This window comes from Streptopelia decaocto, assembly GCF_964273445.1.
Source record: "Streptopelia decaocto genome assembly, chromosome: 6".
Taxonomy (NCBI): Eukaryota; Metazoa; Chordata; class Aves; order Columbiformes; family Columbidae; genus Streptopelia; species Streptopelia decaocto.
Window position 1 is genome coordinate 38,000,308 of NC_138660.1, and position 18,581 is coordinate 38,018,888.

The 18,581-nt window shown below is 39.1% G+C and overlaps 1 protein-coding gene across 2 annotated transcripts in view; it reads right to left on the reverse strand.

Annotated features, from left to right (window-relative positions):
- Positions 1–10,974: 10,974 nt before the first annotated feature.
- Positions 10,975–18,581, reverse strand: part of NCKAP1 (NCK associated protein 1) — a 62,647-nt gene continuing 55,040 nt past the window's right edge. For both annotated transcript variants that reach the window (XM_082056783.1, XM_082056782.1), the window contains exons 29-31: positions 16,045–16,154; positions 13,438–13,527; positions 10,975–12,808 (exon numbers count right to left, since the gene is read on the reverse strand). In XM_082056783.1, coding sequence (XP_081912909.1) covers positions 12,692–12,808; positions 13,438–13,527; positions 16,045–16,154 — 317 coding nt within the window. In that variant the 3' untranslated portion in view covers positions 10,975–12,691. The remainder of the gene's footprint in view (positions 12,809–13,437; positions 13,528–16,044; positions 16,155–18,581) is intronic.

Sequence of the window (18,581 nt, forward strand, 5' to 3'; positions counted from 1 at the left end):
TCCCCTTCAACATGAAGTTTTCCAATCTCTGTATTTTATTTGGGGGAATAATTTTTCAGATCATCTCCAATCTGTTTTAGAATTCATAATTACACAGAACAGCTTTAAAAAGGAAAAACAGGAGAAGGCATAAATACATTGGATATTCCTATGTCTGCTACAAGGCTCACAATTAAATAAGTTTAATTTTTAATCCCCAAGTCATGATCTACACAAGATGACCTTGCACTTCTTTTTTAAAAACAGTCAAAATACTGCAAATAGTTTCCCAATCCATCTAATGATGATGTCCCCACAAACTCACAAGCCCTAACATATGCTCCCATGAGACCTGGCCATAAATCTTCCAATATGGGTGTGAAGGTACCTCCTATGCATTTGGCTGGCAGAGTATCACCCACCGTCTGCTCTGCTGGAAAACCCATAGTGCTGTAGCACTGGGGGAGGCAGCCGGTGCCAGCACCAGGCAAGGATAAGCATTGTTGTTTTTACAAAATATTTATACCCCAGTATCTTATTTTCTATTATACAGAAACACTATAGCCAGTCTCAAAACCTTTTTAAACAAGTGAGGAGGCCAGTAAAGGAGGAAAAGAGACAGCAAAGAGGAGGGCTGTGGTTTTGTGCTATAAAAGTGTGGTCGTGGCACTTTGCTCTGCGCATGGAGAGGTGAGGCTAGAAGGAAAATAAAACGGCTGGAGGAAAAGGGTGAAGTAACAACCTGCTTTCTGTGTTCACACACAGTTGCTGCAAAATACTGAAACTACTAATTGAAACTGAAATATGCATACATACTTAAAATGAGAAATCACAGAATCACAGAATGTTAGGGATTGGAAGGGACCTCAGAAGATCATGTAGTCCAATCCCACTGCCAGAGCAGGAACACCTAGATGAGGCTACATTCCATGAAATATGGAGTTCATGTGTTAGCTGAGCAAAGCGTGTGCTGCGCTGTCCAGAATTTGCCACCAGCCTCAAAATACTGTATAGGACAGGTCAAAACTACCACCCGCATTTTGCAGAGGGAGAACTGTGCTGGGAGAGGGGAAGAGATTTGCTCAGCCCTCCCCAGGCTGTGTGCGCTTGATGCATGTTTTCCGGATAGATGCACAAACGATGCACGGATTTTCAGCCAAACCTCATATACAATCAAAAAGCGTCAGCAGAAAAGTAGTTCGTACTTTGGGTGCCACCACACTGCCATTGGGAATTTAATGCCTTTTCTCCTGCCACCTCCTTAAGATTCAGTAAGAAAAACAAAATCTCCTTGAACAGTTTGCATCAACAAGGGGAATGTTAAACCTTTGGGTGGTGAAAATAATAGGATTCCTAACCTTGTACAAAAAAACCTAAGTTCTCCATGGGGCTGAGGCCTAAGGTGAGGATTTGCCCCTGGAGGAGCTCATACATGAATTACAGAAAAAGCTTATTGTTATTACACGCCCGCAAGAAACACAGTAACCCACAACAGTGCAAAACACAGCCTGGGGCCAAACTGCCCTCACTTGCTCATCCATAACCCCATCCAGGAAAAAAAAGCAAACCTCTGAGCCATGGCAACGCCATGAGGGGGGATTTCAGCGGGAGGTGGCTGGAGAAGCCTCACAGCCCTGGGGACAGCAAGTGGCTTTATTTGGGCACAGAAATGCAGCAGCACAAGGAGGGGGCTGCAGAGAACGTGAAAAGGGCTTGAAGGCTTTGTTCTTGCACCCTTCCCCAAAAGGAACCCGAGTAAGGAACTGCCTCCAGACAGCTGGCATTAATTTATTCCTTTGGAGGCTTTTGCCTTACACTGTGCCTATTTTTCACCCCCCTCTGTTTGTTTTTCTCTCGTGGAAGTCAGATAAACAGCAACGGGCTTAAGAAGCAAGAGCTGGCTTTCTGAGATGCTCTGATATCCAGCCTAGCTCTTAGAACTGTACCTTAGCAAAACTTCATGGATTAAAATATAGAAATGTATGTATTTTAAGTTTAAGCTGGAAGAATGACATTAGTGATGAGAAACATTTTCTTATTAAAAATAAAATTGAAATTCAAAGCCTTCTTTGCAACAGTAAGAAATGCATGCTGGTTTTGAACAAGATGGATGGGTTGTAGCCAAGGCACTCTGGAGCGCACTTATTAGCATCAGTTCTATACTCAAGTGCTACAGTCTCGACTTAGTTATATATAACCCCGTATATCCATCCCAACAGTTTACCTCGATGAGACGGGCTGTTTATAGGCCAGAGGGGAGGACAATGGCCCAGCTAAAACCACATAGCATCCACTCTCACTTGGGGCAGGGTTCAGCAGGCCAACAAATCTGCACTTACATTTCTAAGAGGAATGATATTAAGTAGATGCCGTGGATGTGTGTAACTCCATAGTCTGTTATGACCTGTTGAGAAACGAGTACATGTCTAAAACAAGGTAGAGGTAAAATTCAGAAAGGGAAAATTAGACCCAAGATCTGGAAAACTGCAGCATAAGTGTGTCATTTTTCCTGGTCTAACAGCTGCTCTGGCAATGAAGGGCCCATGTTGCACGGCACATTCATATTTTAGATACCATGAACCTGTCTGGCATTGTGGGGAACAGCCTGTTAAGCTGTAAGCTCTAGGTAACAATATCGTAAGTCACCTTTTCCCTTTCAGTTTGCAGGTTCTGCCAGATCCTTCAGACCAGTAACCTGCAAAGGTGTCCAGAGAACACGACCTCATCCTCTGCCTGGCGGCTTCCCGTCACCTCACTGGTGCAGGCTGCCCATGTGCCCAGTGGGTTGCTGGTTATAAACCGGGTACTGTGCTCCATGGTCTGCTCCTGCCCATTCCAACCGGGGAGAAAAAAATAGTGCAACTATAACCCACATCTATTCAGGCTGTTCCTAGGAAGAAAACTAGCTGAGATAAAAATAGTTCTTCAGCACAGGTTTTTGCTTTCCTGAGCCTTTCTATAGCAATCTCAGGATTACATACAATTTCGTTTGTTTATATACACTGTCTTAAGAAAACAAACACAAAACCACAAACCGAAAACAACCAAGAAAATCACCAAAAACAAAACCCTAAAATACTTCTTACATAGCTGTTACTAAAACCATAAAATCATTGACTTACAGAGTCATAAAAATCGGATTTATGGTACATTTCCTGTTCCAGACGGGGTCTTGTTTTAGTTCCCTCAGGTAGACAAAACACAGGGGACTATTAACTTATTTTAATAGTCTTTCAAGCCTCTACATGGATGACTTGGACATAGCCAGGAAGAAGAAAAGGTTCTTTTAATGCAGTCTCTTTCAGATTTGTAATTTTGAGGACTCTTTTTATTAGACAGCTCATTATTAGCTATCCTGTGCCCTTGGGGTCTGCATGCCTCCTAGAATCAAATTTTTATATTAATATTTCCTCACATTGCTTGTCTTCTTGAAATCCCAGAAGAAAAAACCCTGTTCACTCAGCGCTTTGAATCCTACATTACTGGTAAAATTGATAGCATGGCTAGGAAAATATGACGCTTTATCTTTAAACACCAAGGAGCCCAACTAACATGCATTTAAAAGATGAAATTATACGATAGCAATTCCCTTTAATATTGCCCCGTGTAGGCTTTCGGTCAATCGACACACACACACACACACACACTTGTCCACATCTCCCATAGCAGCCTCATTTTGCAGGGTGAATTTGCTTGCTGCTTGGGATAGCTCCAGGTCAGGGCTTAAAGCTTCTCAATACTGAAGTTTGTGACATTGGAACTTGTCTTAGCGTTCCTGTGGAAAAGCACAGCCAGGTTTAGTGCAGGCAGTATGAGCTTCTCCATGCGCTCTGTGATGCAAAGGGACTTAGAGCAGAAGACAAAAAGCTGAACTTCCTGACGTGTCTTTGCAATCCTCCTCTGACAACCCTCCCAGCTCATTTTAAGCACAATATATAGTGCAATTCTGAGCACAGGTGGTCCCAGTGGAAAGAGAAGTGCTCCTGTTTATTGTTTAGCTTGAATCGTGATACTTTTCCTTTGGAAGAGCACATCCTAAATTCAGAGGCATAGATGCTTTTTACTTATAATCTACAGCTGCTCAAATTCTTAACCACTGCACAAAATTCAAAGCTAATGCCAGAGATATTTTTTTATTCCAACTCTTCAAAAGTGAAATAATATAAATATCACATCCACTTTAATTCTCTCTTCTTTGTAATTAAATTTCCTAAAGGCTGCCATCACATTCTGAACAATGTTTTCACGTTTCAAGATGCAGACAAGCAGAAGAACATCTTCTGATGTAGCACAACATGTGCAGCTCTGTTTCCACTGAAGAATTAATACAAACATACCTGGATGTTTCTGCAGTCATGCAAGTTTATCACCAAAAGCACAGAAAAAATAAGGCAAAAGCATCAGACAGGTACTCATGACTAAGAAATGTGAGAAGAGCTTATTTTTGACAGGGATTAAGAACTTTGTCCCCTGTTCCACAAACATTGCCCTTCAAATAACAGTACTCTAAGTGTTGTACGATTACCATGTTTGTCTAAATACCTTCAGAATCATCTTACATTGTGGAAAATATTAAGGAAGCAGCAAAAGGGAGCTGAGCTGGTGGCATACCCAAGGCACAGTCGGTGGAGCTGAACTAGGGCTCATGGACTTAAAACTGGGAAAGCATTTGTGTGTGTTTCGGAGCAAAGTAGCTCTGTTTTCATCTAATTCCACTGTTCCTCACCGATCTGTGTTAATACAGCAATTCCTCAGTCCAAAGGTGAGGAACAACAATCTACAGCCACTTAACTGTGCTGATTGAAATGTAATTAGTGTCCTCAGGGCAGTTCTGTCTCAGGTCGGGGAGACCTGTTGCTGCACTGGAGGGGACATGGGGGTGGATGCTCCTTTGCTTTGTTTCCCGGAACACCCTTTTCTAAAAAAAAAATTTAAATACTGCTCAAGTATTTAGGAATGCAAGGTAGCCTTCACAGTAGTATTATATACAGATGTTCAATTTAAATATGCATTCAGTTTATTATTCTAATGTGATAAATTGTTATATGCTATTATGATGACCATCCAGATAATGCAAAATACACCCTTCCCTCCCACTGTGGGCCATACTAGAGACACAACCAAATCCACTGAACCCTCTCTGAGTTATAATTGCCTCCAGATGGAGCATTTAAGGCAAAAAAACCTGCAAAGCTCTATAATACCATATACATTATGCAGCTTTTCTAGTCTGGCCCCTGCAGAAATAATTTGAGATGCCTAGCTTAAAGGCAATAACCACTCAGAATTTAATTTTGGTAAACCATAAATTTACTATTTCAGATTTACAGCCTCTCCGGTTGCATGGCCCAAGTCCGCCTGTGCTTCTGCTTACCCAGATTTATTACCCGTGCCCAGCAGTATTAAGTACCAAATCACACCCATGCCTAAAAATAAACCCTGCACAAACAGTTGAGTTTTACAGTAACAGCCCAATATTGCCAGGTGCTGAAACTCAAGACTCACCACTGATTTCCATGGGAGCTGATTGAGTTTGACATACCCCAGGATGAAGTATTACCTATAAATAGAAGCCAACACAGTTTGTGTGTATTTTACTTGTGTTTTCAGCAGTTACAGGTGGGATCACAAAGGCCTCTATATAGAACCTCAGCAAGATCGGGAAAAGCAACATCGCTTTTCCTGAGGGCTTTTACTAACACACCTGCAAACCACACAAACAGCAGATGCTCCAGAAAGCTGAGAACTATGAAATCTAACCCTGTAAAAACAATTTCATTTTAAGAAGTCAACCCATGCAAATAAAATTATTTAACTCTACAGCTGCCTTCCGTGTGCACCCTGGCTGCCCTGCCCCATTTCTGATTTACTGAAAACCTTTACAACTGGGCAGCATTGCCGAGGCTGCAGCTGCTGCTGTGACTTCACAAGGGTGTTCGCGTTTTGCCACTTTACTTCTGTGAGAGACAGTGAAATAGAGCAGAAAATAGCTATAGAAAGATTCACAAAATTAAGGAAGAGCTGGTGGTCTATAAGCGGAAACACCACAATGTTACTTAGGTGTGAAGCTATGACACAACATAATCCACAGCTTAGACTAAAATAAGAGCGCAGTCTCTTCAAAAATCGTATTTTTCTGCAGAACCCTTTCCTTGCTCACCAGAGATGTGAGCCCTTTGCAGCAGACCACAGCGCTCAGCATGGCCAGGCATTTACAGTCACTTCAGAGTATGCACTGGGCCATGCTAAAGCTCTTCCCCCCTATAAATTGTGATTTGGGGAAATTTGGGGAACTTTGGGACTTTCAGATCTTAGTTCTTAATCTCCCACACACTTTAGTTGTAGTAGAATAAAAATTATGCCCATGAAATTATGAAGATCTTCATCATCCTCCAGTTCCCTGACCACACTAAGAATCTATTTTTAACTTAAAAAAAAGTTAAATAATGGCATAACAGTGCTGATAACTAAATGTTTTAAAGTTGCTTTACTTCTCTATTCAACAAACTTCCATAGCTCAACTAATAACAAGGGAAAAAAGCTCGCGGTACTTTTTCCAGAAAATATTTATAGGTTTTAAATGTGGCCATTTCTCTGTGCCTCCCCTAGTATTTCTTTCGCAAGACCCATAAAACTAACCCCCAAACAAGATTTTCTCAGGCTGGGTTTGTCTTGTTTTGTTTTTCCACACTTGTAGACAGTTCATACAACAGTGCTACTTTTTTTCTCTCCCCAAAGCCACAGGCTTGCTTACTAGAATTGGAAACACAAATCCTTTTTTTAGCAGTATAGCTCACAACATACACACAAATATCCGCCAGTTTAACTGGGTGGGAATAAACTTGATCGAGACTTTGTGACTTAGAAAAGCTTGCATGTTTTACCTGCTCGCTAAGGACTAATTACACACTCAACAAGCCTGTTCTCTGTTTACAGAGCTGTCACTCACAATGCTGAGATCATTAAAATACAAGCTTAGAAAAAGACATTTTCCAGCAGCAGAGGGTTTTTACTTGGCAGTTCTGTTCAGGGAGAGGGTAGTTGGGGTTTCACCCACTTGGCATCTCCGCTCCAAAGCTTTTTGCAAACCACCCGCACTCTCACAGCCCCGTCCCATTGGATTCAAGCAGCGTATGTGGTGGTTTTAAAATGGTCCTCAGTGGTTATCACTGGCTTTAATCCCATTCTCCCCCTTCACAGCAGGTTCACTGAGTGCTTAATAGCACAGAGACCTAGAAGTTGAGGTCCAGACACCTCAGTGTTATGCCAGGGGCTGTGTCCTTACTCACCGTTCTCCATCCCCATCACCTACCCGCAAAATTACAATGTTGATACGCGACTTCTCTGGTTTTGCTGCTTGGATCATCTGCCAGTAACTGGGATTTTGGGAAGCTCCAAGGTGATGTTGGTTTGAAATGCTCCAAGATCCTTCTGAAAAGGCATCTGATACCTGTTGCAAGTATGCTAAGCGTCAGCTCAGCCAACAAAATCCACGTACGGTGTCCATTTCCACCAGCTGAAGAAACATATTTAAAACCAAGCGAACTCTCATTCCACACACCCCTTAGCAAATGACTGTGATCACCTTCAACTCGCACCTGTACCGCCATAGATTAGCCAGCAAACAATTAGCACTATACGATAAAGTTCAGATGAATTATTACTGCCTTGTCGCTATGGTTTCACTCTGAGCTTTTATTAGATAAAAGTTCACATATTTTCTTGGCATTCAAACGAAAATCATTATGAAAACACCAGTGCAATTATTTCCCTAATAAAGCTGCCTCTAAAGCAAGCGTCACAGGCTCAGCGCATTTTCTCAGCTGCTTTTCAGGCCTTTGTTTTTATCCAAATTAATAAACTGCCGAGATGAACGCTGTCACTTTCCTGATCTCACTGTAATGTTAAACATAATTCCTGTCACATTCCACTTCGAAGAACAAATGGAACAAAATCCAAACAGCATGGACCATCCTTAGTGTTTCACTGTAAGAGGCACGAGAGATGTTCCTATCTGGTTCTTCAGACTCAGTCTTCACAAACTCATGCCCATACTAACGATGCCTCGAAGTTTAACATTTTCAAGCATCCTTGATTTACAAAGGATCTGAAAGCTGGATAAGTTTGCTTCATATGCAGAACGGAAAACAGCTGATATCTCAGTTGAAATTTTTAAATGCATTTCTGAAGGCTATGAGCTACAATCTCTATTTAATTCATGAAGTGCCAAGTCAGACATCAGAGCTACAAAATGGACTCGGAGTCACTGAGCAATGTCTTTTCCCAACTTCTCTGAGCACACTGTGATCACCATTTTCTACTTCCCTCTTACCCCCTTTTCACTCCTTTTTTTGTATCATCATAGTTATCCTAATATTAATTTACAGTGTATTCTTAGTTTTACTTCTCTTTCCTTTGCATGCCTGTGCAAGGAATGGTTTAATTGTTGCTAATGCATCCTTGCTATTATTAAACAGATTGCCACTTAATTTGTATTCAAAAATAATACTGCTCTTTCCATCTCAACTCTTCTGTTCTCTGCACTGGCTGCACAAGCTCAAAGGCTAATGACAAGGGTAGGGAGGGCAAGAGCAGAAGAGGTTGCAGGTAATCTGTGATAATGCCTTCTCCATCTTCCTGTTACAACCTGGAGTACTGACAAGATAGGAAATTATGTTGTTAGTGGATAACTAACTGGATTTAGTGGCATCAGGGTTTGAAACATTTGGCTGTAACAGCTTTGCAGCTCGTATCTGTACTCATGCTGGTGGCAGTATTATTTTTTAATTATTTACCCTAATTATTTGTGAGAAATAGATTACTATTAGATTGGATTACTATTGTCATGAACAAGGCAACAGCCTGAAAGTCTACACAAGAAACTACTTCAATCCCCTTGCTTTACACTAAACCCAGCATAGGCTTTTGATTCTGACTTTAATACCAACATTTTCTGTTACTGAATTGCCTAAGACAATGACACTATAACCAGTGAGCAGGTCGTTTTGACCTAGTAGTACTAGAAACAGCATGACTAATAGCAAATTAGATATCGTTTTGGACACTGGTCAGGGGGTCGTTTTGATTTTGTTATGTGTTAGTACAAATATTTACAGACTTCACAACACAACAAATAGCAAAAGCACACAAGCAGTGGCAAATTCAAGTAAAAACCTTCTGTCATCTTAGGGGAAGATTTACTTTTACCATAAAAATTACCCCAAAAATTGTACCTAAAGAAAAAAAAATAGGCAGAACTTTAGTATTTTTGAAAACTGGTTATTTGACAACTCTGGAAACAGTGGTCCCCATCCATGAAACCACATCAAACGTCTGTAGCTGTCATTTAAATTTCCTTGCTTTACGTAGCCAGTCGTGCCTGTATTCCAGCACTAACCACAAGGGCTGAAATGAAAGCAGTTTCCCTGTATTCATTCAGTCCTTAATTTATCAGCCAAGTTTAGTAGTGAATACAACTATGATAAATTACTTCTATACTATCCAAAAGGTATTATGGAGTTAAAAGATGCAATCTGAAGCCTAGGTCTAAAAAAACTCTTATTGATTCAACAGGATAAGTGGCTACAGCTATAAACCTGGCTTTGAGTTTGGTTCAAGCTTGACAGAGCAATTTACCTAAAAACATTACAGCATTAATTCAGACATACCTGTACTTACAGAATTTATAAGAGTTACTGGTGAGTAACTGAGAGTTCACTCTTTTGTATGAATCACAATGCTGAGTCCCAGGACCAGGGAAACTTTTGGCAAAAATACATTTCAGAGGCAAGGCATATTTACTTCTGGTTGAGAACTCTTGAATCTGGAAGGAATAACTGAGAAGTCACACAAGCCCACGGTGACCTGCTGAAGAAGGCTCATATCTTTCCTCAAATCACCAGCCTCATTTCAACATTTTCTGGGGAGAACACCATTCTCCAGGGCATCAAAACTTGTATACTCCAAGTGTCAGTTTGGTTACCAAATAAATTGCTAGAGCAAAAAAACCAAAGGTTTAACAGTAGCCATTATTTTCAATGGTAATCTTCTGTCCCGATGGACACAATTTTTAAATTAAACAAAACTAGTTTTCTGGACAGCACAGGACATTGCTCTTCCATGCTTTCTCTCCCTCTCTCAGGAGGCAGAGCCCTCCCCCGTGAATTAGACATTTGATCCAAACTGGCTCCACATGGGATCAGCTCAGCCATCTGTGCTTCATGCTCCAGGAATTACACACACTTCTGGAAATGCACAAAAAGCCACCTGAGATGACTCAATAGACAGTATCAACAGCTGAACTTACTAAGTTGTGGACATGGTGTTGCCAGCTCCAGAGGAAGAATTCCTTCCCTACCTGTCTCCCCAAACAAGCTTTGCTCAACAGGCTTATTTTGATTTGTGTAGTACGTGGACACAGGTTGCCTCGAGGACAATAATTTGACATGCTCTGCCTTCCACAAGCAGGCTAAACCCTGAATAGCTTTGTGGGAGCTCAGTTAAAACCAGAAATAATGGAAATACAGCTAGAAGAAATCAAGGACACTCTCCCCCTCCCATCCAAAACCCCTCCAAAATCCAACTAATACATGGATGAGTCCACACAATTCCTCCCCAGTTTCCCCATTTCTCAGCTTGGTTCTGAGCTCGCTCTGAGCTCTTGCAGGAAGGGCAGCTATAAGGCACAATGCCTCAGGTGTCTGTGTGCCAGGCAGCTCTGAAAGGTTCATGACTGAATCTAATCTGACTGTGTCAGAAGTAGCTTCTTGCAGAGATATCTGTTTGTCAGATTACCTGTTTTCTAGGCCTAATTCCGTAACCCCTCAGACAGTAGAAAGCTGGCAGGGATCTGAGGTAAACAACCAAAGACAACTGCTTTGTACTTAAAAAGATTAAAGACACAAAATAGGTTATTTCTTAAGTTTGAGTTTTTCAAGAGTCAGTCTTGAAAGCAGGCATTGTTTTTCCACAAAAGGCTACATTACAATCAAAATCTTCATTGAAATCAAGACATTTTAACGCATTAGATTATAAATATTACAGCATAGAACTCTTCAGTCTTGCATTCGACCTAACTTCTTTATGAACAAACTTAATCGTTATGGTACTAAATTATCAATTTAAAAACAGTTCCATGGTTATAACATAAAATGCATAATTAGGAAAAATACAGATGTACTGTCTTACTTCCTTAGGACAATTTTATTCCAGTCCTTTTTTCCTCTGGACAGAGGAAGCTATTGTAACTGAGCACACAACAGCTCTTTGAGAATAGAAAAAGTTACCAGCATGCACAGAAATCGCATCAGGAACAGGGGCTCTATACAACATCCAGAGCCTGTTGAGAAACACATCGCTTTTATAAGCTGCGGATTAAAGAACACAACCATCTGGTCAGCTTTCAGGCTAAATGAGCCAATGCACGCCAATTTGCACGATTGATTTAAAAAAGGTCTATTATACATCTGTCTCAGTAATGTCTGATGTTACGGGTTTAGCAACACGCTCCTGTTTTATGATTATTTCAAGTTTTATACTTTAACAATACACTTATTTCTATGAGTACAACTGGTATCGCTACGTAGTATATAAATGCTTTTCTCGCTTTATTATGTAAAATTAAGATTTAAAGGATAATGGCACTAAATTGACACTTTTTACATTGTTTTTAATTCCTTCTTCCAACTTTGTACAAGATACACTATTGCAGAAGCCAAAAGGTAAAGGATTAAAAGAAGTTTTCACATAAAAGCTCTAAGGATTGATATTTAATGAACTGTGAGATGTAAATCAATGCACAACAGCACAGTTAAGCTTAAAATACTAGGGTAACATTTATATTAAAAATAATTCACCTACAGATAATACAGTCTAGTGTTTATTGTATGTTATGGAAGGTACACTTGAATTGCAAAAATTTAAAACATATAAAAAGTGGTTAAGGGCTAACATTTTATCAACATGTGATAAATGTGTAAGAATGTTTATTATACAGCAGGGTACAATGGTAGTGTTAATGCCAACAGGGCACCACAGAAGTTAGTTTAAAAAAAATTTCCACTATGCTTTATACAAACAACACCACTTGCTGTTGTTTAAGAATATCGGGAGAGGATCGCTGTCAGGAGGATAAGCAGTCCTATAACATTTTTAATGTTAGATAGTGTCATAGTACGTAGATCGGTGAATATTTCAAAATAAAACTAGAAATGCTGTAATTACTTCACAGAAATGCACATCCAATATTTGTTTTCAATAAGAACAATAGGTACAAGATTATAACTCTCCCTATATGAAATAATTTACACACAGATGAAAGCTACACTATCTAAAATAATCACTAAATACATTTTTCTTCTGGGAAATAAGCAATTTGTTTTGCATGATCAATATCAAAAAACATAGAGCAGAAGTAGTATTTTTTAAACATAACTGATGCTCTAAAGTAAAAAAAAAAAAGAAAAAAAAAGAAAAATAAAAGGAAGTCATGAGAAAAAAAGATTTTCCATGAATGTGCAACCTAAAATCAACCAAGCTTATATTGTAGTACAACCATATTAAGAAACCACTGATCAGAAATACAACTTTATGGGAAAAGTTTATAATTCACAAAACTGTTCATCAGGCCATAAAGTAAAATAGCTCCACAGTTTACAGATAAAACTGAGGCCACATAGATGCGTGCTATGTCTTATCTCCAGTAAGTAGATACTCAGGCAGAGGATGTGACGCTTTGTTTGTAGACAGCATGGTATGCGTTTCGCAGCAAGACATATGGGAAACAAGACTCCAAGAGATCCATTGTCAGGAACGGAGACTCCTGCACAATCTGAAAAATACCAGAAACACCAGATTTCGCAGAAAACCACACCAGAAACAGCACCTACTGCCTGCTAATGCTAATCTATTTCACGGAGATACTTCTGGGTCTGCACCAAAATACCACTCACATATTACATGGCAAAAGGAAATAATACAAAGTTTAAATGTTGGGGAGAAACACGCTACTATAAACTCATCACTTTTCGGAGCTAGTCATTGAGCTTTCCTATATCCATAGCCATACAGCACTCCAACCATTTCCAAAAGATACACAATACTGAAAGGAAAACCTCAGAGCAGAGAGGATTTTTTCTCCCACACACTCTGAACATTGTTTCTTTAATGGGAAATTTCATTTTGTTTGCATGTACTAAGTGAACAATGAAAATTATGTGAACAATGTGATACAATGTTCTAGGCAACAAAGGACAACGGTAAAAATGTGTGAATGTGTTGGGGGAATGAAAGACATTAATTCCTTACATTAGAATGCCAGGAAGAACAACATAAAAAATGATTTCCACTAGATCAGGAGCCACAACACCCAACGTGACACCCAAAACCCCCCTGTTGCACGATGCAATGTGGAGCCTATTCCTTAAGTTAACAACACGAACAAAACAGACAAACACTTACCATGTCTAGTAGTAGGTACACAGATTCTCTGTTCCTTGTAGTAGTTTTGTCCGTCTCCTGGCCAATCTTCAGTAGACTAGATGATGCAAGCTACATAATATGTGTATTTAAAAGCAATAAATAAAACAATGCATTGATCAGCTTCTGCTATTTTGTTACACAGACACAAAACCTTTCTAAAGGAACCAATATCCCAGACAAGGGACACTGTGCTGTACTAACAAACTCCCAAGGAAAAGTAAGTAATCCTGAGCCCAGGGACCAGTACAGGGCTTTAGTCTCAGTGAGTCATTTTTGTTCATTTCTATCAGTGTTTACTGAGGAAGATGTGCTATTTTATAGAAAACATGAATTAATTCATTGCAAAGAATCAATAATCATTGTAACCATTGGTTGACCACTATGAAGTCAGTACTGAAATTAATGACAGAACCCTCATGGGATCAAGATCTCACTCCCTCTGTCCTTCCCAATAAATACGCATATGAAGTTGTTGCACTTTTGTAAGATTTAAAGTGACTGAAGTTTTAACTGTTTGAAGTTAAAGAAAAAAAGTTTTACTTCCTAAGCTATATTTTGAACTGAAGAAATGTCATCCTAAATGTAAATGAATAATATTTTACCAGACCATGAGCAACACTACAATACTAGTTTAAGAAGATATCCTAGAAACTTCTAACATGTATTTAGGTATTTACAAGCTCAGGATGGCAGAATACAGTAGAAAACTTCCTTTGCAGATGCATTGATAATCCATGTTTTCATGCCTTACAGAAATTTGAAAAAACCTCCTTTCAACTTTGAGATGTACAATCAGCATTTATGCCCTCACACCAAGCAATGGCAATGTGCCTAAACCACATGTTTACCAGAAATGGATTTTAACTTAAAATATTACCTTTAAAAATCTAAATCAATAGTCCTCTTAACAAATTCTGTCATTAATCAATTTGTAATACAAAATGAATACACATACTTCAAAAGAATCTGAGTACACACTCAGCAGTATTCAATAATCTAGTTAAGACTTTTCTGTATTTAATTAACTTTGACAGAAAAGCAGATCATCCCCAGCAGTACATTTTCTTCTTAAAAGAAATGTTTTTCTTTCAGACTAACAGTAAGTGATATATAAAAGGTGCTAGAAAAGAAAGCTTATCAAAATATCTGACCCATCAAGTCATGGTCTGTGCAGTAAAAGCCATGGCCTGAAACCAGTTCGTAAACACTGAAAAAATGCAAACCTCATACCAAAAGTGCTTTTATCACATGAAACTCTACTGGTTTCCTTCACTTGTCAAATGTATGCAACTTGACACAACCATTTCTCTTTCATCTGTTACAGCCAGCAGTTGCATTAGACAAGGTCAATGGCCAAAGGTTTTTTCTGTTTTACAAAATACAATGAACTTCCAGAAATGGAAAAAAAGTTTCTGTGGACTTCTAGTTACAGAAAGTTACCATTACCCCACATCCGTAAATGTGTAAGGCACCTGAAATAAGGGGGGAAGACAGCAAAACTCAAGGATGACTCAAAATCAGTAGTAATTTTTAAAAATTGAAGTGAAGCTGCAGTTTTAGCCTTTAGCTTCCCTTCAAGCATCAGCTAATTAAGAGCCACTTTAAAAATTCTATTTCTACTCAGGCAGCACACCAAAGTGTATTTAAAATGCATCAACACCACCTAAGGGCTTTTGCTTTTTTCCTAAGCATCACTGAGGATTTCAGAAGCTTTGATCTCCAACCAGCTCTGAAGGATAAAAATTCCTCTGCCCAACTGTCCCTGCAACAGGCCACTATCAGACAGTTACTGTTTAAGGAGGGCAGGCATGGCAAATATACAATGCAAAAGCCACTCTGGAGTTACCTTCTTTCAAAAAGTAAAACAAACTAAATAGTCCAACACGTCTGCTAGACAGAATCTTGATTTTATATGCGTTGCACGTCTTTTTCTAGTCATGGGTCACACAATGTAAGAGATGGTATGTGCTTAGATTATACCGAAAAAAAATTATGACACTTGTACTGATTTGCTACTGTTACTTTCCAACATCATACACAGCTGACTACTGCTAAAGGATTACTACTAAATTTAATCTAAACTTGTATTAACAATATGTTTTTCTCTCTTGCGTACCAACAGTAGATTTATAGGAAATCAATTGCATTGCATCCCAAATTAATATTACGTTTTCCATGTGAATTTGAAAATACTTCCTGAGGTCAATATATTTTTCTTGTTAAGATATGAATATTTGCCTATTGCTAGACTTCAAAAATATTCACCTGATTTTCTCCTAATAAAAAAATCAACAAGTTATACAATAACTTGAGTTTCTGTGCAATCTGTAGCTACAGGAAAATAAGTAACATTACAAGCATTATGAAGCAATATTGCTACTGGAATAAATGTTTGTTAATCAATACTCAGTAATCTAAATCTTTATAGTATGCCCTTACGATTAAGACTACTCATGGCTGGTTGCTGCTGTAAAGGTAACACTTGCAATGACAAACACATTGATAACTTCATGACAGCACTGCGCAAGCTGGACAATGTATCTAATGGATTGAGGGGCCAGCTCTAGAAATGAAGTTAATACATACGGCCAAAAATTCTTTGAGACGGTCTTCAATGCTTCCCTTGTGGATGGTAAATAAAGCTGCAGCAATCTGGTTGATAGCTTTTGCCAAGCAATGAATGTTGTTGCAATGCCCTAAACAAAAACATATACAAATTACCTCGGCATCATGTTTGAAAATTACAGTATTCTTTGGAAAAGATCACCAAAGGGTAAACTTGTCACAACGAAAGATCAACTTTTAGCAGCTTACGCAACAGGAGCAAAGTTATTTTTTCACACTGAACTTGGTATAAGGAAAGCCAGCAGAAGTACAGATCTCCCTTCTGAACGCTGTAGAGGTCACAATGACCTGACAGAGAACCCTGTGGCTTTTAGAAACAAGGAAAAATAATATACTGGAAGCTTATTTGCTTTCTCCAACACTTGAGAGTATTCCCACTTGACTAGGCTGAAAAGACACATGCAAGCAGGATTTTTTCAAGCTAATTGGCTGTTTTTTCTCCCCTCTATGTAAACAAACAAGTCGTCATGCCCAGACAACAGCACCCAAGAGATCTGCAGGAACTCAAGAACAAAACTGTCGAATTGCTAATTGCCACACATAACATCTTGCCTAAAATGCACCCAGGCTTCAGATTAAGGGTGATTAAATGACATAGGTTTTCAAACAGAGCAGGACTGCTCCTCAGTAAGACTGATACATCTTCTAAGCAAATTAGGTCAAATCTACCACTTTCAAACAAAACTAACAGACACCTGGGCTAATATCCTGGGGAAGTGCTAGCACATGAAAAGGAAGAGGTCTTTGAAGGAGCTGACAAGTACTCAAGCATCCAAACGCTGCTGATTCTTCCAATTTTTTTGGACCATTGCTGAGCACTGAGCTCATTTTTGCATTCTGTCATTTATCGTAACTCCAAGATCATGGTTGAATAGTGAGGTCAGCTAGACCCCAGCATTTCACATGAGATTTTTTTTTTTCCCCTACGCATATCAGTATTGTTACTTAAAATGACTTATCTGTAATTTTATCACCCAATTCTCCATCATCAGCCCCCCCCCCGAGCTGATACTCCTACTCCATCATCTATTTTTAATTAAATATTGCTGCATGAATATGCGAGTCCAAAAAAAAATAAGATATCACCCCTTTCCTTGAACATCAGTCAAGAACATCTGTTCTGCTTAATTCTGCTGATTAAAATTTATATTTATTTTTGAAGAGGCTTGATTTTTTGAAGTGACTTCATTTCTATGACTCAGAGACTGTAGAAAAAGCATCAGCAAGGGAATTCAACTGAGAACTGTTGTCTTCCAAGCTGCAACAGGTTTCAAGTATTTAGAAAAAGCTATGTCTCTCACAGACGTGTTCTATTCCAGCCTTCAGATGATAAATTAGTCCTCTAGCCTGATATTCGACTAGCAGTTCAAATTTCTTACTGGGAACAAAAGTAAAGGTCTGTTAGAGTCCGACACTTTATCCGGAGCTAGTGGAAGAAACCGGCTTGATCCTGAAGTAGGCAGAGAGAACACAGACTTTGCTAAAGCTGGCCAAGAACTCTGTGTTTGGGAGGTACATCTTGCCAGATTAGAAAGCTGAAACTCCTTCAAATCTCTGACTCGTTGATGGATAAAGTCGGGATTTGTCTAGGGAATTTACTTCATAAAAAGCAGCATTTATTAAGTTCTCATTCTAGAAATAGCATCTATATTTAGTGTCTAAAGCCAGATGGTCTCCAATAAGGGCAGAACACAAGAAAAAGTAATATTATGCAAGGAAGGTAGGACTGACAAGGCCTATTCTGTTTGCTCAGTTATTTTTGTAGAGTGAACATATTTTAGGTATTCCTTTTGCGAGGCTCCTTTCCTCTCAATAAAAAAGAGCCCACTTAGTAAAGAATTACATAAGGCAGAGGCCGCATCTCATAAAAATCAGTAGCTACTCCCAATATGGGCTTATTTGAGTTCTAGATGTAACTGCTCTCCAGTCACAGTTTTATGAGATCTTATTAACTCTACTTACTTTAAGAAGCCACTTTGAAACGCAGCTTCATGTTAAGAGTTATTGAATGTAAATGAAATTACAGAAACTGGAACATTTAAGCTACATGATATAAAACAGGCAGAAGATAAAAACTTATCTCAGCCTGCTCAGGACCGGAGGGCTTAGAGGGTGTTTGGAAGAGAGGGGAGCTCAAGGAAGGCAAACCTGCGGGAGCTCCAACCTGCTGGAGAACCTGACTCGTATCTTTAGAAATAAATTTGCAGAGGGGGTGAATGTGAAAATATGATCACCTTTAAAAACTTTTAGTGCTGTCCCCCTGGCAAGTAGTATAAGTGTTGAGACTCTACAGTAGGTAAGATGCTTCTGAAGGAGAAAGTGGGAGCACAAAGTGCTTCTACAGTATGTATTTTATGGAAATGTGAACAAAAGGCTACACTATCTGTTTAAAATGAAACTAGAGTTAACAAATCCCTAATTTCTCAAAACTGAACAAAAAGAAAGGTTAATTAACCCAACTTAAACAATCATGGGTGTCTGAAAAAATGTGATCTGCA